At 46.1% G+C, this 22,284-nt stretch overlaps 1 protein-coding gene across 1 annotated transcript in view; it reads right to left on the reverse strand.

Annotated features, from left to right (window-relative positions):
• COL22A1 (collagen type XXII alpha 1 chain) overlaps positions 1-22,284 on the reverse strand; it is a 266,483-nt gene that overhangs the window by 57,748 nt on the left and 186,451 nt on the right. Inside the window, exons 25-32 of the mRNA XM_067531757.1 lie at positions 9,663-9,707; positions 9,246-9,299; positions 8,133-8,186; positions 6,578-6,631; positions 6,049-6,093; positions 3,379-3,441; positions 1,866-1,919; positions 1,305-1,346 (exon numbers count right to left, since the gene is read on the reverse strand). Of these exons, the coding sequence (XP_067387858.1) occupies positions 1,305-1,346; positions 1,866-1,919; positions 3,379-3,441; positions 6,049-6,093; positions 6,578-6,631; positions 8,133-8,186; positions 9,246-9,299; positions 9,663-9,707 (411 nt within the window). The remainder of the gene's footprint in view (positions 1-1,304; positions 1,347-1,865; positions 1,920-3,378; positions 3,442-6,048; positions 6,094-6,577; positions 6,632-8,132; positions 8,187-9,245; positions 9,300-9,662; positions 9,708-22,284) is intronic.

Below are 22,284 nucleotides of genomic sequence, written 5' to 3' on the forward strand. Positions count from 1 at the left end.
ACGAGGAAGCCTGCTTGCTTGGAAAGTTTCACCATAATGAGTTCTGCAGATTGCACTGCCTTCCTGTTCAAGGTTTTGCTACAGGCCTATAAAGGTCTACATGGCTTGGATTTAGCTATCTCAGAGGCTGTCTATACACCAGCCTGGCAGCTGCAATCTGCTCTTGCTAACAGCCACTAGATGTGAATATCAGACATTTTCCCTGGACGGCCTGTCACTTCGGTACTAGCTCTCCCGGTGTTGGGGCAGGTCCATTGTTCACACTCAGGGCAGGATGACTGGTCAGGTTTTGCTGGAGGGATTGATGAGGGTTATAGTTATATTCCATGGATTTCGGTTTCATGGCCTTTAGTTAACTTGTATTTCAAAGTCCATTCATGCACCCACAGACAATTGTAAAGACACATTTTAAAAGAGGTAAAGGGAAGTTCCCTGGTGCTTTCCTATTGCCAGGAGGGGAGCGGGAGGTGGACATGGTCCTATTTGGTTGTTTGTTGGATCCGGTGCTGAACCCATGCTAATTTCTTTGTTCCACAACAGGCGCGGGTTTTCTGGGCCAGCAGCACAGTGTGGTGCTGTCTCTGCTGGAGCCTCTCTCACAAAGGGCCTGGAGGGCTAGAAGGGCGATGGATTTGAATTCTCCCCTGAGCCATAAGCACTGCCCTAAATCCAGGCTGGAGAGACCATGAAATCCAGTCTAGGATTCCCCCTGCTATTGCCATGGGCACAGAATGCCGGCTAATGAGACTCAGAGAGGTAGAATGCGCCCTTCAAGACCCGCTCAGTTTCCCACAGGATCCATTCTGCAAATAAACTGGTTTCATTGGGAAGTCACCAGGAAATCCTGGAGTGGAACACCGTGCTTCGCACAAAAGGATTCTGTAAGATCTATGCAATAAACCTGTAGCATGTTAATACATTCACTCCCTTTCTCCATACTTATGTGGGCACAGACTTGCCCCACCGTGACACCTACTATACATGTCACTGAAAGGAAGAGATGCAGAAACTCTGTCAAATTGATGCTATTGAGAGGGCACAGGAAACCTCTGACCTGCCTGCAGAAAGGCAGTGACAGGATATACAGATACCAACTTCTTCAGAAATATTGAACCAACTGCATCCCTGAGATAGCTCCATTGAAGCTAATGGAGTTGTACCAGGGCTAAATAAATAGTTCCTGCTATTTCTGCAAAGGACTGGGTAACTTGTGAGGCCCAGAGCTTGGGAAGTTTGTGTGGAGGATGAAGCTGCCGCCTATTCCTCTGTACATCAACTATGCTTTAGTGCACGGGATTACTTACTGTTCCGGGTAAACCTGGGGGACCTGCAGCACCCACGTCACCCTAAAGGGGCAATGGAGAGGAGAATTATTGAAGGAATAGGAGGACAGCAAAGTAAAACACAGCACGACTACAATTCTGTAACACCCACAGATGTGAAACATGGCTGTACCAGATGAGATCTATTCAAAGGAGGTCCAGTTAGCTTGGAGTGCATGTTATAGATCCCATTGCTCGTTTGCTGAGAGATGGATTTTACCCCAGTGTCCTCGGCCAAAATTTCCTATTGTTGTGCAGTTGACATATGAAAGACTTCTGCTTAGAATCATAGAATATTATATTATAATATCTCTCACCAACAGAACTTGGTCATAGAAAAGATATTACCTCACCCACCTTGTCTCTCTAACAGCCCTAACCCTGTTTCTCTCCTCATAAGAAGAGACTGTCCAAGCTACTAGATATTTCCATTGTTCCACTGTCTCTGGATTCCCACCTGTTTCTGCCGTACCACGCCCTATCCCCCACCCCTGGCACTCCTTCCTTTCTTGTTTAGATGTCTGCTACCTCTCTATGACTCACCTTTTCACCTCTTTCACCTTTGAGTCCAGTGAGTCCAGCTCTTCCTCTTTCACCCTAGGAACAAACAAAAACCACTCTGATTTTACCTGATTCAACCATAGCTACTGCACCATGATCAGGATGCTATAATATTTTATACTGTTGTTTGATCCTACCTGTCTCCCCAGATGCAGCGTTAGCAGTTAAAATCGAAGGGTAACGTCTTGAGATTAATTCACAAAAAGTAACACTATTTTCCAAAGCTGACAGTTTACAGTGTAGTTTATGGAAAAGAAAATACAACCCTAACCCAGCTTGCTAATAAAAGTGTTGTTGCTTGAAACATCTGCTAATAAAAGTGTTGTTGCTTGAAACACCCTTTGTTATGATTCATCTGGGAACGGGAGAGGCAGCAGGGCGACCAATGCCACAGAGTGACACTACATGGTGTGCTAGTCCACACCAGAGGGGTATACATTCTAGGGCTCGCTAGCATAATTGACGCGTGTGGACACTGCTAGTGCATATTAAACATTCCCCAGTGCACAGTAACATAGCCTGACATAGTTTACTGTTTGAAACAGGACTACATTAATACATTACTACATTACTACAACATGTCATCATAATCAGAAATCCGTCGCATTCGAGGATGCTTGTCAATTATCGGTGGGGCCACTGATGGCTGATAAGGCCTATTCTGGAGCCGCAGACTCTGCCACATTACCGGGTGGGTGATCCTGAGTAAGGATAAGATTTTCACTGGTTTTCAGTGGGACTTGTGATCCTAAGTCATTCAGGTTCTTCTGAAAATCCTACCATATTTCCTCTTCATATTTCACTGCTCCTACCACCTCACAAGCATTATGAAATCACCCATGACCTTCTGTATCAGTATAATCCGGGTTGTCCAACCCATGGCCTGCGGGCCAGAGTCCAGACCACCAAAGGCTGCTATCTGGCCTGCTGGCACAGAGGAACAGTCCCTCCCCTGTAGCCCCGTGCCGGCCAGACACAGCAGCAGCCCACCACCATCCCCGAGCCAGCCGAGCAGAGGAGCAGCCCCTGCCCTCCAGCCCTGTGCCAGTGGGGCACAGAAACAGCCACTCTACCCCCTAGCCGGCCAAGTGGAGGAGCAGCCCGCCCCAGCCGGCCGAGCAGAGGAGCTGCCCCTTCCCTCCAGGGGCTCCAACCCCTGCTGGCGGCTGGGCACAACATGAGTCCCCACCTCGCCGCCTGAGCCAGCCAAGTGGAGGAGCAGCCCCCCTCCTCCAGTCCCTCCAGCTCACTGGCTCCGTGTGAAAACAAATTGCAATGTGGCCCCTCACACGAAAAGGTTGGACACCCCTGGTTATAACCCCTGCACATGCATCGACCTGTTGGCCCCTGGCTTGTGACAAGGAGAGCTCGCTGTTAATGGGGGTGCTGCTTTGCTTTCTGGGGGCTGTTCTGCTCGTCCCCAGGAAGATCACAGCAGGCGGGAAGAACTTCCAGCGGCCCCCGTCCAACTTAGCAAAACTTCAAGGTCACTCACCTGATCTCCCTTCTCTCCCCTCTGCCCAGGTAACCCCTGGGGACCAGGAAGGCCTGCTTCACCCTGAAAGAGAGAAAGGATGGTCTATGAAGCCTGGGGAATAATGTGCTGTCTGCCCGCCAAACTCTGCTGCCTGGATTGTTGATGACATTTTGGGAATAATAAAAATAAGTAAGTACCAATTCATCTGGGAGGAGAGCTAGAGACATGCTAGATCCCCCTCGCGGTGGGAAGCAGGATTTGGGCTGGGCCAGCTGGTGCATGGGATGGTCTGTGTCTATCCACTCCTTTCTCTGGGTTTGTCTCACCCGTAATGCCCTTCCCTCCATCCCTTCCTTGCCCACAGGGCCAGAGGAGGTAGAGATGTCAGAATCCCATCTGGCCACCCAGTCCCTCTTGCCCACCCCTGTCAGTGCCATATTGTCCCCTACGGTCAGTTCCCAGCCCTGGCTCAGTCTAGGAAACCTGCGGCAGGTTTCCATTTCCTCCAGTGGGAGACTGTTCCCCATTCTCACCAAGCACAATCTAACTCCTGTTAGAGTCCCAGGGGAAAAAATCCAATTAACTTCAATGGGAGTTGGGCCAGGCCCACAGAAGTCATCCTCGCAGAAAGTTTTTCCCTGATATTCCTCCAAATGCCCCTAATCCCATGTATCACACTAAATAATTTGCCCTCCTCCGTGTTGACAGCCTTCAGGTGCCAGTTATCACGTCCTCTCCTGGTTGGCCCTGAGTTAAGCTATAGATATTGAGCTCTTTTAATCTTTCCTTTAGACCCTGATGCTTTGCACTGGAGGATACAGTCATCCCCAAGGGGATGATAGGATGTTGGATACCATGGACCCACTCCCCCAAGAGTCCTGACAGTGTTAAATTCCACCCAGGACTCCCTGGGAGATGTACTGTATCAGCGCATCCTCTGGCCAGCCTGATCCGGTCCTGCTTACATCTAGGGTTCTGCTGGCCTGCTCCAGGCCCTATCTCCAGGCAGACTTCCCACCACCAGGAGCGGCCACAGCTCAGAGTCCATTTCCTCTGTCTCTCTGCAGGGTCCCTTGTTCCGGCTGCTGATGCCAGCAGCGGCAGATGGTAAGTCTGCTGCCGGGTGCTGAGTTACTGAGCGGGACGGCGGGAGAGGGCGTGTGTGTGCATGGCAGGATGGCAGGAGTTATTATTTATCACGCTGGTTAGTAATTACAGGACAGAGCACCACGCCCCACAGCAGAGCAAAGCATGGACCCAGGCACACCCGTCATGCATGAGCCCCTTAGGGAGAAACTGCCTGTTCCCTCGAGGGGTGGGGGGCTGCCACCAGGCTGGTGGGGTGCTGCAATAATGGCTCAGGAAAGGCCCCTTGGGGTGGGGGCTCTGCACTAGTGAGGGGGAGACAGGAGGACGGGCGCTGCACCAGGGCTGCTCACAAAGAGGTGTGGAGAAGGAGAAGAAAGAGAATCCAGAAAGCCCGGCAAGATCTCCGAGACCTCCTCCGCGGGCTGTCCCCTGGGAAGCTGGGTGAGCGTGTTCAGTTCATTGAGAGTCGCTCCATAAGGCACTGGACGGGCCCCTGCAGCCCACTGGGAGCCTGCCCGTGAGATTCCGAACAGGCCTTTGCCTCCCCCCTGCTCGCGCGGAGCCAGAGGCCATGCTGAGCCAGAGCTTAGCACCGGCCTTGCGTCAACATGACTTTCGATGTAGCTGCAGAAAGCGGCGTGTTCCCGTGCATGGAGTTTGAGGAAAGGCACATCAAATACACTGAAACCAGTCGATGCAATTACAACGGGCACCGGGCCCGCGCACTTGGATTCTGAACAAACATGTTTACATTAAACCCGACACGTTCCTGTTTCCTCCCGTTCCCTATTTACACGCCCATGCCTTGAGGCCTGATTCTCCTCTCACTCCCACCAGTCTCATATCGGTGTGAGCCCATCCGCTTCGCTGCTCCGGTTTACACTGGTCTGAGCAGCAGCTGAAGCAGGGCCGTGCCCCAGAACTCTCCCTTTGTTGAGGTTTGTTTCTTGTGCTTGGAAGGCGGGGATGGGGGTGACCATGCAAATACCCCAGCCTGCTGTTTCTGCCTCAGCCCCAAGCCGCAGCTTATTCTAAATGACAGCGCTGGAGACTCCCAGGTTCCCTGCACGTCTCAGCTGCTAGCAAGCGCAGCCCGAAGTCTCAGGATACAGGGAGCTAGACACCTTTGCTGCCTCTCCGTTCCACTAGAGGATTGTCACGTGAGGCTCTTTCCCTGGCAAGTACAATTCACAGCTGTAGCGTTTGGAGAGATGGTGACAACATTCTCCTCTGCTTTGTATGGTTATAAGGGGGCCCCTGCCTCTCAGAAGTCCCATCAGCACTCTGGAGTGATGCTGCGTGTCCAGGAGAACAGGCGCGGCTGCTTAGACCTCTCTGCTTTCCTACTCTTTGCTATCCACCACTCGGTTGTCGGGGATACACAGGCTGTTTGGCTTTATCCCCATTTAATCAGAGCCTTCCCCATGTTTGGCTGACTATAGATCTGATCAGTCCAAACCTTGAGGGTTCAGTCTTCAGTCAGAGTCAACCAAATGTCATTTTAACCAGTCATGGACTGAAGGATTGATTCCCATATCTGGTTCCTTTGCACTGCTCTGGCAGGTGATCTTGTTGCTAAAGACAATTTTGCCTCCTCACCTTCTCACCAGATTGACCAGGTGGGCCGTGATCCCCTGTCTCACCCTGGAAAGACAAAAGCACAGCTTTAGTATTTCAGGGAACTAAACCCGCTTAGTGCTGCCTTATAATCACTATGTTACATCCCATATCACCATACAGCAAAACAGATGTCGCACAAGAGTTCCTTCCATCCCCTCCAACCCAGATCTAGAAATGGGTCCCCCCCTAAATGGCTTGGGGTCCAAAAACACAGGGAACAGCCGGGATACAATACGCAAACCTCCCAAAACATCACGTGAGAGTGTCAGATCTTTAGTTCTTGTTTGGGTCCATCTCTATGTACAAATGGCATGTTGTGACAAAATCAAGTGTGCCCAGAGAGACACAGACCTGCGTCTCCTTTCCCTTACACCAGTGTTACATGAATGTAAGTCCATTAACCTCAGCAGGGCTACCCCTCATTACACTGGTATGAATGAAATGAGAAATAAGTTCCAGCAGATTCAATTCGTGCTTACAGAGAGCGTAAGGAATTGGAATTCTGTACCTTGAGTCCAGCTTTCCCAGGAAAACCTTCCTCTCCCCTCTCTCCTTGTTCTCCCTGTAAGGAACGCAAAGGGAGGTTAACAGAATAACTCTCCAGTGTTGCAGTAAATGTGGAGACAGCAGTCTGAGCCGGGAGCCAGGTGGGTCAGATCTCCAGTAACTCTGGGTGGGGGTGTGCGCACGCATGCTTTGTTTGTTTCCTGAGATGCCTCCCCCACCCTTGAAAAATGTGCATACGAAACCCCAAAGCTGATTCGATGTCATTCTGGAATAACATGGGGCCAAATTCCTTCTGTGAACAACCTCGAGCCATTGTGTAAGAGTAGTTCATCGCCAAGAGTTCACTCCTTACTTCCAGTCTGAATTTGTCGTGCTTCAGCTTCCAGCCACTGGATCGTGTTATACCTTTCTTTGCTAGCCATTATTAAACATGTGTTCCCCATGCAGGTACTTATAGACTGTGGCTACGTCATCCCTTAACCTTCTCTTAGTTAAGCTACATAGATGGAGCTCCTTGAGTCTGTCACTGTAAGGCCTGTGTTCCAGTCCTTCACACAGGCTTGCAGCTGCAGGCAGAAGAGGTGGAGTAACTGCATCAGCTGTCCAAGCCTGTTCCTGGCTTCAGCATTCATACAACCCGTCCACCTAACCCTAGTGGAGAAGCACAGCTGCTTAGAGCCATAACAGAGCCCTTAATGCTGCAGTAAGTGCTGATGGTGGCTCAGCTGAGACACTCCTCCCTCTAGGCCGGGACACACACCTCTTCTGCACCTGGACTGCCATGTAGGGAAGGATGTTGTCTTCTGTATCTATCCTTTTGAGCAGCATTTATTGTATTCTGTCCCTGTTGCACTTAATCCTTGTGAGAGGGTACCACAGCCAGGACAGAGTTCTGAGCTACCTGCCTGTCACATAATCCAGCTGGAGATATAAAGGAAGGATGGGTTCTCTTTTTCAGTGGCTGGGACCTTGCTTTCTGGGACCCCCTTTGAAAATATTCCAGGCTGTGACGACCCCCCCCCCCCAGGCCATGCCACCTACACCGCTATGCCATAGCACCCTTAGTTCTGCACTGAGACTGGGGGCAGCACTGCCTTCAGAGTACCTGGCCAGCAGCCGCTGCGCTCCAGCCACCCATATCTGAAGGGCTCTGGCTTTCAACCATACACAGGGCTGACAGCTGCAGCCACAGCACACGTGGGGATTGACAGTTCACGACCCCTCCCCATAATAATCTCACAACCCCCCTCACCTCCCCATAATAATCTCACAACCTCTTGAGGGGTCCTGACCCCCCAGTTTGCGAACCTCTGGATTAAGGAGAGGCGATGACAGAGTCACTCTTTCTCCCGCTCTTTGTGGGGCTGGCTACACCCAAATAAAATACCTGTGCCTAGTTCGATACATTAACGTCTACTGATTTGCCCTGAACCTGCACCTCCTGGCTCATCGAAGTGGAATGGATGAGAATCTAACTTGGAGGAGTCTGGCACTCTGTCCATAGAGTTAGATCAGTAGGTGAATAGCATTAAGTTGACATATCCTGTGCCACTTGCCTTTTGGCCCGAAAGTCCAGGAAGACCATTTAATCCATCCTTTCCAGGCAATCCCTAAACAAGAGAAAAGTATCAGCTGTAGGAGACTACTTATGTTCAGGCCACTTTAAACCAGAACTCGTTTACCATCTATCTGCTAGGAGACACAGGCACATATGGTCCCATTCTGCTCTGATTTATGCTGGTTTTAAGGACAGCAGAATCAGCCCCATTGTTTCTTTGTTGAGTTTTTTCATTTCTGTTCTATTTTCCATCCAGATCAAAGGGAAACATCATGTAACACACATGTTCACTAGGCCAGTGATACATCTCCTGACCTACCCAATAAACCAGTCTTGGTAAATGGCCACTAGATGTCACTGTTGCTACAGAGAAAGAACAGCCTACACGTTAGAGACTATAAATAAATAGATTCTTATATAAGTTTAGAGATGGTATATTTACTCATCAGTTCCCACTCTCTTCTGTCTACAAGGATAAAAAAGTCTGTCTCCTCCTTCAAGTGTCAGCAATTTATTAACCATACAATCCACCATATCTGTGTGAAAGCATCAGTTAGCAGGATCATCATGAAAATGATTTCTCTAATATATTAGAAAGGTAGGAAATAATTTTGTTTTAACACAGCCACTAAAGAATCTTACAGATTGTGGGAGTGCGTATTAAAGCCAATTATATCTTAATTGATCTGCCTTGGCATTAAACATCCAATAAAAATTGCTTTGTTGTTCTAAAATGGAGATTTTGCTTCAGTTCACATGCCTGATTTGGGAAGCTTGTTGTTTTAAGTAACAGCATGTTGCAATAATTTGGAGGCTGTGATACAAAAAAAGTATTGCCTGAACATATTCTTGTACTGAAATCCCAATGTACGTGTATGACAGATTCTTGCTTCAGCCACCAGCGGTGTTTGAACCCAGAATCTCTCTTACTAAAAGCATAAGTCTCTAATGCATGAGAAGGAAATGTCCCATTAGGCAGCTGTAGCAGACCCATTGACCTTTTCAGTGGACATGCTAGTAGGAAGAGGGACAAAGACTCACACACTCCCCGTGTGGGTTAGACATGCACAGTCACAGAAGATGGAAATGAAAACAGCAGTTCAGAACTTACAGCTGGTCCTGGCAATCCAGTTTTCCCGGAAACACCAATTTCTCCAGGCAATCCCTACAAATGAAACCACAGCAGGGAACTGTTAACGTTCAGGCCTTTGCAATGCGGTGACATTTACACATCGTCCATTACTGCAACTTACTGACTTCTACTCAGAGAGATCAGTGCAATTTGCCCATTCACAGAGGCCTGTTTCTACCTTGGGAACTAGGAGGAGTTGTAACAGTCAGTGGAGAGGAGCTACCACAGGAAGCCAGCCAGTGCTTCTCAATGAGGAAGTGTGAGCATTGATATGTTCTAAAGTCTGATCTGACGCCCATTAAAGTCAATGGGAGAAGGCCTGAGCCTTGGTTACTTCAAAATACCATTTCTTTCCCTTTAAAAAAAATAAACAAAAACTTAAGCTGGTTTCCTTACTGGAGTTCCAGGAAGGCCAGCAACACCGGGAGGCCCTGCGGGACCCTGCAAAGAAAGAAAAATGATTGATCAAATCCAACATCATCTCATTCAGAGCATGAAAGGAGCAATCTTCGTGTGCAGGGTGCGCTGCCCCCTAAAGAGAATTCCAACCACATGCAACACTGATCTTTTATTTCATTAGCCTCTGTAAAAGGAGAACAGATGCCAAAAATGAGTTCCCTGGGAGCCTGCACTCACAAACAGAATAGAATGACCTGCTTTTCTCAGGCAGCCTTCTAAGCCACTAACAACCATCCCTGCAAGACGAACTCCAGACCTGACCCTGATGCAAGAAACAAGTAAGTCTAAGGCAATCAATGCTAACTTGCTAGGCAAAAGCCTGTCCAGAGAAACATTCTTGCCACATCAAGCCTAATTTAATCCTGATTAATGTTGTTTCAAAGAGAAGCTAAGGAGTGAATAATTTACCTGCAAAACTTGATTTCTGAAATAAATAATGAATGAGACAGAGTGGGTTGGGTTTTTTAAAAATGTGATTCTGCCCATATGCCTTCAAATGACTACACAGTAGGTCTGATTTTTAAATATAAACTCCACACCTATAGTTCTGCCATTGGGCCTGTCGTTTTAGTAGCAAATAGTCAACACAAAAATGGTATAGAAAGTGGCCTCCGGGTGTTATATGAGTTGGAGATGGAAATGTCCTTATCCATTTATCTTGTCCAAATCTGTGCCTACACTATATTGCCTGCATTATATCAGCAAGGGCATTGTCCAATCTAGTTTTAACTGACTCTGGCAACAGGAATTACACCACTTCCCTTGGGAAAATATTTCCTACTCTATAGCCCTCACTGTAGCAATGAGATTTGCTCGTAGACCTTAAGGCATCATCATAATCATGTAGTCTGACCACATGCACATTGTGGACCACTGAACCTCACCCACCCACTCCTGTAATAGACCCATAGCCTCTGGCTGAGTTACTGAAGTCCTTAAATCTTGATGTAAAGACCTCAAGTTACAGAGAATTCACCATTTACTCTAGTTCAGACCAGCAAGTAACTCGTGCCCCGTGCTGCAGAGGAAGGTGAAAAATCCCCAGGGTCTCTGCCAATCTGACCTGAGGGAAAATTTCTTCCCAACCCCTAATATGGCAAATCAGTTAGACCCGGAGCATGTGGGTGAGATCCACCAGGCAGACACCTGGGAAAGAATTCTCTGTAGTAACTCAGAGCCCTCTCCATCTACTGTCCCTCTCTGGCCATTGATATTATCACAGGACACTCCCTCAGCTAGCTGGTGTGACACACTATCTAGCCTGCTCCTGTCACCTCATGGTCATAAACACATCCAGATTGTTTTTCTTTCACCACATGTATCTTTTATTCCTCTGCACTTTTACACACAGCACATCACACACGCATCTTGTGACCTCAGCTTTCCATGTAACCTCACAGCTTGCCTCCTGAGCTTTCCCTCTAAGCTTCCCCTGGCTTCCTGTTGCTTCTATTTATATCCTGCCAATTTCAGCATTAACCCAGTAATTGCCACCCAGGTGCTCACAATCTGCCCACATAACGTATTTAATTGCTCACAGCTGAGCCTGCAGCTGTCCTCAAGTTGCAGCAGCATCAGGGAACAGGGTGCTATTGTTAGTACGCTGTCACATATCAAGCTCATCTTGAAACAAGTTAGGTTTTTTGCCCCCATTTTTCCCCTTGGAAGGCTGTTCCAGAACTTCTCTCCTCTGCCGGTTATTTTAAGCCTTAACTTCTTGGTGGCCAGATTACATCCATTTGTTCTTATGCTAACACTGCTCCTTAATTTAAATACCCTTGAGCTAATAAGAACGCTAGCCAAACCTGTCCAACTTGGGTGATTAAAGTTAGACACCAACATTCATAATTAGGGACCTAAAGAAGTGGCCTGATTTTCAGAAATGTTGGGATCCCTGCTCAGAAGGGAAACGGACATGAGTCTCTGCTCAGAAAGAGAGGGGATGGTTAAAGGTCTGAGACCCAACAGAGCATTCCACGAGCAGACCTTGGAGGAGGTCAAAGATATAGGCGCCCCAACACTACTATACTAAATACCTTCCGCACCTATTGAAGACATAGGATGGGATTACTGACATGCTTAAAGTTGAGCATGTGTTAAAGAACTCTGGTGGATTGGGGCCTAAACAAATAATGTGAGAAAGGAATGCAAGGAAAGTGACTGGGCAGTAAAATGTAGCCTGCCTGCCTCCGGTTAGCTCCACAGTTCTATTCATTTTCAGCTTTGCAGCAGGATTTTGTAGACAGCGCTGTGGCTTTTATTTTGGAAGCGCCCTGTATAAAGAATTCAATGGAACTGGAGACAGACCTAAAAACAAAAATGACAAGTCAGCACTCTGGCCAACAAATCCTGGCAGTGTCACTATTCAATATCACAGGTCGCAGGCTCTGTGACTGCAATATTACAGGTCATGGACCAATGTTATACTTTTTCTTTTTTAAGGAAGAGGTGGCAGATGGAGAGGGGAGAAGGGGCGGCGGTGGGAATGAAGGATGAGGTGCAAGAGATAGCACTGTGTGTTAGAGAAGGTAATAAGCATATGAAATTATGACTTTAGAATACGCTGAATAAAAGGGAATTGGAAAATTGTCAGCATCTTACCAGTAGAGGGGGCAAAGTAATCAGAAATGGGATCAGAGACCCACTGGCCTTGCTCAAGGTCTGTATCATATACAGTCTGTTTTTACTGCAACTCAGGCTAGAATAGATGAGGCCATCACCATAACATTATTATTATTATTCAGAGCAAGCCTCAAGCATATGCAGAACTTGACAATCACAGGAGAGACCAGAATCTGAGTTCCTAGGCTGTACCGACTTCTGTTGGCATAATCCAAGGCTAAGCAGGAAGTCCTGCTAAGGGGAGTTGGAATGCACAAAGCTCCGGCAGGCTCCCCTACATCAGGACCTCTGCAGCCAGAAAGTGCTCCCCCAAAACTGGATGTGCTAGTCAGGACGAGGCCACGGCCAGGACTACTTGCACCTAGCTATGCTAGCAAGAGAGAATCAAGTCCAAGAAGCTACAGTGTAAATCAGCCCCGTGCAAGAGACAAAGTAACAGGTGCTGTTGAGACAATCAGTGATGACTGTAAAAGGACACTTAGAACATGGGAAGCAGGGGTGTGCACGGGGATAAAAATCTGGCCACTTTTGGAGGGGCACATTCTGTGCCCCCTGGGGCTGGAGAAGCTTGCTCTCTTCCGTCCCCCGCCCCCCCACATGCGCAGGGCCAGAGGAGCTGGCTCTCCCCTCATGGGACCAGAGGAGTTCTATGCCTCCGTGGCCCTGCTTGCCCCCCCTTGTGCACACCCCTGATGGGAAGTGAAGGGACTGGTATTAAAGGATGCACAAAGCTCAGAGTGGGAGGCAGAGCCAAAGGTGTTGATCCCATTCCTGCAGAAGCCAACGACAAACGGAAACAGGAGGATCAAGCCCATCCTAAGCAGACAGGAGAGAGGAAGGTGTCCAAGTTGGATCAGCCTGGGAAGGTCGGAATGCAGAAGCCACCGTCACCTGCAGTTTGCTTGGCTGGGCACTATTAAAATTATTCCTAGTCAATCTTTATAAAAGGCCTCTCAGAAGAGATGCATTTTACGGAGGAATTTGAACAAAGGGAGGGGATGGCAATGGCAGACAAGGCAAGGTTGAGAGTCCAAGACATGACACTGTGCGGCTGAAGACACAGAGACAAGAATGCAAGGAGGTGTTAAAGGAGGGAGCCTTGTGGTGAGGAGAGGCAGGAGACTGCATGAGAGAAACACATATATATTTTTATTGCAATTTCTCAGTTGCTTTGAGCTTCAGCTCACGTTGAACTAAATATAAATTAGTTCTGATTTCTATGGAAAAAACCCAAAACAAAACACCTCTACCAGGTATTTAAATAGTGGGGAATATAGGAACTGTCAGACTGGTTTAGACTCATGGTCTATCGAGTCCTGTAAACTGTCTAAGACACTGGCCAGAACCAGATGCTTTGGAAGAAGATGAAAGAAATCACACAGAAGGCAGATGTGGAATATCTGTTACACAGGGGAGATTCATCCTAACCCCTAACAGTCAGAGACTGACAAACTTGAAACATGAGGTTTTATATCCATTCCAAAGGTTTTGCTATCCACATAAACGTTTAATCCCTCTATGGATCTTACCACGTTCTTGGCCTCAACAACATCATGTAGCAATAAATTCCACAGTCTAAGCATGTTTATTGGTACCATTAATAATTCACTTGCAATCTTTTTCTATCACAATCATCATGACACATCCTAAAGCAGACTGATTATGCACAAATACAAGACCAATTCACCTGTATCAGTGGTTCTCAACATATTTACCATTGTGTGCCACATCCAATACTGCCTGTATGGCCCTGAGGATGTGTGCTGATTGGGCTGCAAGTGGCTCATGGGCCACAGGTTGAGAACCATTCATCTATATAGGTTCAGGCATACATAATCTACAAAACTGAACCCTTGTGGGACAGCTATGCTGGTGGCGGTGCCCTCAGGGAAAAACAGCTTTAATTTATATAGCCAGGGCTCCCTGGGAGATGCAGTGAACAAGAACAGTTTCTAGACAGCTTGGTGTAGACAGCTTTCTGGGCAACTCTACCAGCTCTAGAACAAAAGAGTCATAGAATCATAGATGATTAGAGTTGGAAGAGATCTCAGGAGGTCATCTAGTCCAACCCCCTGCTCAAAGCAAGAACAACCCCAACTAAACCATCCCAGCCAGGGCTTTGTCAAGCCACACCTTATAAACCTCTAAGGATGAAGATTCCACCACCACCCTAGGTAACCCATTCCAGTGCTTCACCACCCTCCTAGTGAAAAAAGCTTTTCCTAATATCCAACCTAGACCTCCCCCACTGCAACTTGAGACCATTGCTCCTTGTTCTGTCATATGCCACCACTGAGAACAGCCTAGCTCCATCCCCTTTGGAACTGCCCTTCAAGTAGTTGAAGACTACTATCACATCTCCCCTCACTCTACTCTTCTGCAGACTAAATAAGTCTAGTTTCCTCAGCCTCTCCTCATAAGTCATGTACACCAGCCCCCAAATCATTTTCGTTGCCCTCCTCTGGATTCTGTCCAATTTGCCCACATTCTTCCTGCAGTGTCGGGCCAAAAACTGGACACAGTACTCCAAATGTGGCTTCACCAGTGCTGAACAGAGGGAAATAATCATTTCCCTCAATTTCTGTCAATGCTCCTACATATGTAGCCCAATATGCCATTGGCCTTCTTGGCAATAAGGGCACACTGTTGACTCATAGCCAGCTTCTTGTCCACTGTAACCCTCAGGTCCTTTTCTGCCAAACTGCTGCCTAACCAGTCGGTACCCAGTCTGTAGCAGTGCATGGGATTCTTCCACCCTAAGTGCAGGACTCTGAACTTGTCCTTGTTGAACCTCATCAGATTTCTTTTGGCTCAATCCTCCACTTTGTCTAGGTCACTCTGCATCCTATTCCTGCCCTCCAGCATATCTACCATTCTCCCCAGCTTAGTGATGTCTGCAAACTTGCCGAGAGTACAATCCACTCAATCTTCCAGATTATTAATGAAGGTGTTGAATAAAACTGGATCCAAACCAACCCCTAGGGAACTCTGCTTGTTACCGGCTGCCAGCTAGACATCGAGCCGTTGATCACTACCCATTGAGCCCAATGATCTAGCCAGCTTTCTGTTCATCCTATAGTTCATTCATCCAACTCATACTTCTTTAACTTGCTGGCAAGAATACTGTGGGAGACCGTATAAAAAAATTTGCTAAAATCAAGGTATATCACATCCACAGAGTCAATCAATTCATCATAGAAGGCAATCAAGTTGGTGAGGCATGACTTGCCCTTGGTAAATCCATGCTGAGTGTTCCTGATCACCTTCCTCTCTTCCAAGTGCCTCAAAATGGATTCCATCAGGACCTGCTCCTTGATTTTTCCAAGGACTGAGGTGAGGCTGACTTGTCTGTAGTTCTCTCGATCCTCCTCCTTCCCTTTTTTGCAGATGGGCACTATATTTGCCTTTTCCTAATCATCCTGGACCTCCCCCAATCGCCACGCGTTTTCAAAGATAATGGCCAATGGTTCTGCAAACACATCATCCAACTCCCTCAGCATCCTTGGATGCATTGCATCTGGCCCATGGACTTGTATATGTCCAGCCTTTCTAAATAGTCCTGAACCTGTTCTTTCACCACTGAGGGCTGCTCACCTCCTCCCCATTCTGTGCTGCCCAGTGCAGCAGTCTGGGAGCTGACCTTGTCTGTGAAGACAGAGGCCAAAAAAGCATTGAGTACTTCAGCTATTTCCACATCACCTGTCTCAATCATATACCATCTCCTGCTCCTGCCAGATTTATTACCGCTAAGGGCCTGCAGGCTTGGTTGCCCTAACTGATCGGGGCCAATAGATAGAAAATGGCATGCTTGCGTACACAGAACCTTGTCTCTCTTATGGTCTTTTCTGCCATGATGCTTACAGCAAATCGATTTGATCTGTTTATAAATTACCTATTGTTGTTCTCCTTCCCCTGACTTTTGCCTGTCCTTAGAATCTGAGCACCCTGGAGCAGAGACTGTTCTTGAATCTTTGAAGAGGACCTACCTCATAGTGGGCACTGTTACAAATAATAATAATACATAAGCTATAATATTTTAGCTCTACTATTTCACCCAAGCCAATAAGCTCATACCAAATGTCTTCTATATATATCTTTTCCTCTTGTTGCTGAGCATCAAGATTAAAGTAGAATTTGGTTTTACTGATGACCACTTTCCGTGATCATTCAACAATTCAACAGATCAAAACCCCCTTCCAAAAGCCAGTTCCTAGTGGTGTCCCTTTTAAATTCTGATCTGGGGGAGGAGAGGGCACTGAGTTATGAGGTTCTTTCACTTTGATTTTGTTTGATATCCTTTTTTCTGAAGGACCAGACAAATTCACACCTTTCCGAGGGGCACTTAGCTGCAAAGCACTTAACAGCTTGTGGGAGGCAGAACCAATTATAACCTGGCTGACCTGCCTTGGCATTGCAAAGCAAGATAGATATTTCTATTTTTGTATGTAACTGGTGTGGGAAGTTCACTCTTCTATTAATTTGGATGCAACTGCCACCCACATAAACTTGAGGTGCAAACAGGATTTCCCTGCTTGCCTCCCTGTTTGAGTCACTTGCTGATATCACAACCCCATCCAATGTGTGTGACAACACATCTCTTTATCATTGTGGAATGAGATTTACTTTATCCAGAAACTTATATTGATATAATTTGTTTTTTTACATAGTATCAAGATATAAGGGGAGGGAATGTAATCTGCCAGAGTATAGAACAAAGCTGGGAGAACCGAGTTCTATTCCCTGTTCTGCTAGTGTGACTTCTTGTGTGGCCTTAAGCAAGCTACTGTCACACTCCGTGCCTCAGTTTCCCCATCTGTAAAATGGGGACAAAGCCTGCTTCATAGGGATTTTGTGAGGCTGAATTCGTATTTTTCAAATGATCTGAGATCATCTAATGAAAGAGGCTATAAAAAAAGTGAAGCATTGCCTTTCAATACATTGCACAGAAGCTGTGCACACAAATCCTATTACTGGTTACAGTTCTTATGAGTGTTCACTATGCACCAAAAGTTAAAATATAAAAAATATTTACAGAGTGAAATGTTTGGAAATTTTTCAGTTTTGAAACATGAAATTAAAAATTTCCACATTTTTTATCAAAAGAAAATATTTCAAAATTTTAAAACAATTTTTTAAATTTTGAATTGACATTTTGAAACAAAAGTTTTTTCCTCCAGTGGTGATCCAAACTAATATTTTGTTCAGACTTTCCTAAAGGAAATCAAAAAATTTTGACATAACCACATTCTCCAACGGGAAAATTATTTTGGTTGAAGAATTTCAACCAGCTCTATTTCTAAGGAAATTAACACAGTGACTGTTCTTCATGTTTAAGAATTTAGTTCTAGTGTCCAAAGGATTTTGAAACCTGACATTCTCCGCAATTAAAAGGATGGTTTGCTTTGTGATATCCCAGTCGGGTACCAGAGATGAGATGAGGGGGGATGCTTCCTCCTTTTACAACTTGTCTTGTTTCGGAGGTTGTCAGAGAAAGGAAGATTTATTTTGAATGTTAGTGGGTTACTTTTCGCAGTCTCATCAATCACACTACGAGGTTCTCCTCCCCATAGGAGGGCCTGGGAGGGAATAAAATCCTATCATCTGTGAATACAAACAGAGTAGCTGGTGCTTTGGCCTGATCTCATTCTTCTGTATAAGATGGGGGAAGAGGTGAATGGATGCACCATTAATGATGCATATGTTGGTATAATGGCTTCTTCAGAGAAATGCCATTGGAAATGAAGCTGCATAGATTTAGCTCACATATTCCACGCTACAGTTCAAAGCCACTTGCATCATTACAAATGCTTAGACAAACACTTACTCCATTCAACAAAGATTGCAATGCATGTTTTTTTTACGCAAATCATAGACTCGTAGATTTAAGGCCAGAAGGGTCCATCATGATCATTCTAGACTGACCTCCTGCACATTGCAGGCCACAGAACCTCACCCACCCACTCCTGCAATAGGCCCATAACCTCAGGCTGAAGTCCTCATATCTTGATGTAAAGACTTCAAGTCCCAGAAAATCCACCATTTACTCTAGTTCAAATCAGCAAGTGACCTGTGGCCCATGCTGCAGAGGAAGGTGAAAAACCCCAAGGGTCTCTGCCAGTCTGACCTGAGGGAAAATTCCTCCCCGACCATAAATACAGCGAATCTGTTAGATCTTGAGCATGTGGGTGAGATACCAGTCAGATATCTAGGAAAGTATTCTCTGTAGTAACTCAGAGTCCTTCCCGTCTAGTGTCCCATCTCGGGCTGTTAGAGATATTCGCTAAAAGCTATGGTAGATGGACCACGTCATTGTAGGCACTCTCATCATACCAGCCCTTCCATAAATGTATCAAGCCCAGTCTTGAAAAAAAATAGGTTTTTTTGCCTCCACTAGTTCCCTTGGAAGGCTGTTTCAGAACTTCACTTCTGTGATAGTTAGAAACCATCTAATCACTAACCTAAACTAATTGATGGCCAGTTTATATGCATTTGTGCTTGTGCCATCACTGCCCTTAATTAAATAACTCTTCTACCTCCATGGAGTTTATCCCTTTGATTTATTTATAGAGAGCAATCACATCTCCCATGAGCCTTCGTTTGGTTAAGCGAAACAAGCCAAGCTCTGTAAGTCTCATCTCATAAGGTAGGTTCTCTATTCCTTTTATCCATATAACACTCTGTCTATATAACAAAGATTGCAATGCATGTTTTTTAGGCAACTCATCAGTTTATGAGTGAGACAAGCATTTAGGTCACACAAAATGGTCTGACTGCTGATATAATGCTAATAAAACACATGACACTCATGCTAATATGTCTTTTTCAGCTCCAACTTCTATGTTTGTCTTTACTCATCTGCAGAGCCATTCGCAGCCACTTAACCACTGTAATTTCGTCTCTTGTTATATCTGCACTAGTTCCATCTGGCAGCCTCATCTCATGGCATGTCTTCACATACAGCACTACAGCCGCAGCACTTAATGAAGACGCTACCGACACTGATGGCAGAGCTTCTACCATCGGCATAGTTGATCACACCCCTGAGTGAATTAGTTATACCGCTATAGCTCTGTAGTGCAGACCTGGCCTCAGTCTCCCATTCCCTCCTCTGCTTGGTCAGACCTTCGCTGTTGCCACACCAAGACTTTGGGGAACTGTCTGCTTGCCTCATTCCACTCCAAAATGTACCTCAAAACTCACCTTTCCTACTATGCTTGCTACAATCAGATGACATCTGAACCATCACCCATTTGGGTTCTTTACACCTATATTTCACTCCTTGCCTTGCCTGCTGCCTACACCTCCTTACGTGAACATTTCCAGTTCTAGACTTTTCTAGACACTAAATTGTATTCGCCACTCAAATCCTGTTTGGTAAACCGACAAAATAGTGAAAGGATATAGAAGAAGGCTCTGCCAGTGACACTAAAAACCAAGGCCCTAAGGGAAAATAGTCCTTTATATCTAACTTGCATGGCTTTTTAATCATTTTAAGTGCTTGCTTCATCACTCATAATGGACCAGGTCTCTAGTTATTAAGCCAAGTGGCCTGATAACTGGAGCACCAACATGATTTTAGAAAAGTGTTCTGAACAAAAGTTACTGATGGTCTCCCGAGGACATAAGAATGCAGAGGCTTTGTACATTGCAAATTCTCACTGAGGAGATCTTTTTAGCACAACGCAGTATTTGCTCAATTTTGTATTTTAGCATAAGGGACAGCTTGGGATTTCCTATGTTTATTGATGAACAAGCTTATTTTTTTCCTTTTTTTTTTAGTTATTAATGGTTTTATTCAGTCAGTGCAACAAATGAAAACAACATAAAACATTCATCAGGGATTTTTGTTTCAATGCTATTAGTGAGCTAACAGGCTCCAGATTTTTTTTTTCTTTCCCTGTTTAAAGACACAATTTTTATTAAAGATGGGCCTGCGCCAATACCCCCCATTTCAAGCACTGTTGGGAGAGTTTGGATTGAGATCTGTGCTTTGCAGGTCCGTCCCACCTCTGACTTTTATGTTTACACAACCTCTTACTAAAGTCTTAACCTTGTAAATAGAACTTCACACATTCCAGGGTTTATATTCAAGGTCTCTTGAAAACGGTAATAAGCTTGAAACTGGAAGTGCTCTGGACTTCTGTGGGAGTCTACACTAGTCAAATTAGTACCTACATTCCAGCAGCTGTCAGTACCGGTGCCACATACATCAGTGTTAAGATACTAGTGTAGATGGATTCAGGTGTTTTCATCACTGTGCCAAAAAAATCTACTCAGAACAGGGAGCAAAACTGCCTCACTCCTTCTACATTAGCTCTTCCCCTACTGCTAGTCTGTGCTAGCCTATAGTAGCTTTTACACCATTGCTTGTGGTTGCTGAGATACAAATTTTAATTTTGCTTAAATAGACAAGGCCGATGCAGTAGACGTGTACTCAACAGCAGCTCACACACAACCAGCTTTGGCAGAAAAAATTCCACATTCTCAGTTTTAACCATTTCTTTGGTTGAAATGTTGATGAAAAAAGAGGGGCATTGTTGTCACAAAAGTTCTACCCTGGTTTTCGACCAGCTCTTTACACCAGCTGAGAAGTGGAATGGATTTTGTGGAGGGAGGGGATGTTATCGCAGGCACTGGTGTCATCCCGTAGTCTTTTCAAATGTGTCACAGAATCTTTCCTATCCTCATGGACAGCCATCAGAGATAAGCAAGGAGGACAAGAATGGCTGCTAGATATTCAGCTGCCCCATGTGAATTTAACTCAGACTTAGTGCCCACCTCCCCTCCCAGACCCAAATCAGTCCTATTCAGTGGCCCCAGATAAAGACACACACTCGTGTCATAGAATCATAGAAGATGAGGGTTGGAAGGGAACCTCAGGAGGTCATCTAGTCCAAACCCCTGCTCAAAGCAGGACCAACCCCAACTAAATCATCCCACCCAGGGCTTTGTCAAGCCAGGCCTTAAAAACCTCTAAGGATGGTGATTCCACCACCTCCCTAGGTAACCCATTCCAGTGCTTCACCACCCTCCTAGTGAAAAAGTTTTTCCTAATATCCAACCTAGACCTCTCCCCTGCAACTTGAGACCGTTGCTCCTTGTTCTGTCATCTGCCACCACTGAGAACAGCCTAGCTCCATTCTCCCTGGAACCCCCTTTCAAGGAGTTAAAGGCTGCTATCAAATCTCTCTTCATTCTTCTCTTCTGCAGACTAAACAAGCCTAGTTCCCTCAGCCTCTCCTCATAAGTCATGTGCTCCAGCCCCGTAATCATTTTTTTTGCCCTCCATTGGACACTTTCCAATTTGCCCACATCCTTTCTGTAGTAGGGGGCCCAAAACTGGACTCAATACTGCACATGGGACCACACAGGTGCAGAATAGAGAAGAATAATTACTTCTCTCAATCTGCTGGCAATTTATCTTCTAATGCAGCCCAATATGCCGTTAGCATTCTTGGCAATAAGGGCACGCTGTTGATTCATAACCAGCTTCTTGTCCACTGTGACCTCCAGGTCCTTTTCTGCAGAACTGCTGCCTAGCCAGTCGGTCCCCAGTCTGTAGCAGTGCATGGGATACTTCCATCCTAAGTGCAGGATCTGCACTTGTCCTTGTTGAACCTCATTGGATTTCTATTGGCCCAATCCTCTAACTTCTCTAAATCACTCTGTATCTAATCCCTGCCCTCTAGCATATCTACCACTCCCCCTGGCTTAGTGTCATCTGCAAACTTGCTGAGGGTGAAATCCACCCCATCCTCCAAATCATTAATGAAGATGGTGGAGAAAATCAGCCTCAGCACTGACCCCTGGGGCACTCCGCCTGTTACCGGCTGCTAACTAGACATTGAGACGTTGATTACTACTTGTTGAGTCTGATGATCTAGCCAGCTCTCTATCCGTCTTATAGTCCATTCATCCAACCCATGCTTCTTTAACT

This window comes from Emydura macquarii, unplaced genomic scaffold (assembly GCF_026122565.2).
Source record: "Emydura macquarii macquarii isolate MOO-44397 ecotype Brisbane River unplaced genomic scaffold, CSIRO-AGI_Emac_v2 contig_369, whole genome shotgun sequence".
Taxonomy (NCBI): domain Eukaryota; kingdom Metazoa; phylum Chordata; order Testudines; family Chelidae; genus Emydura; species Emydura macquarii.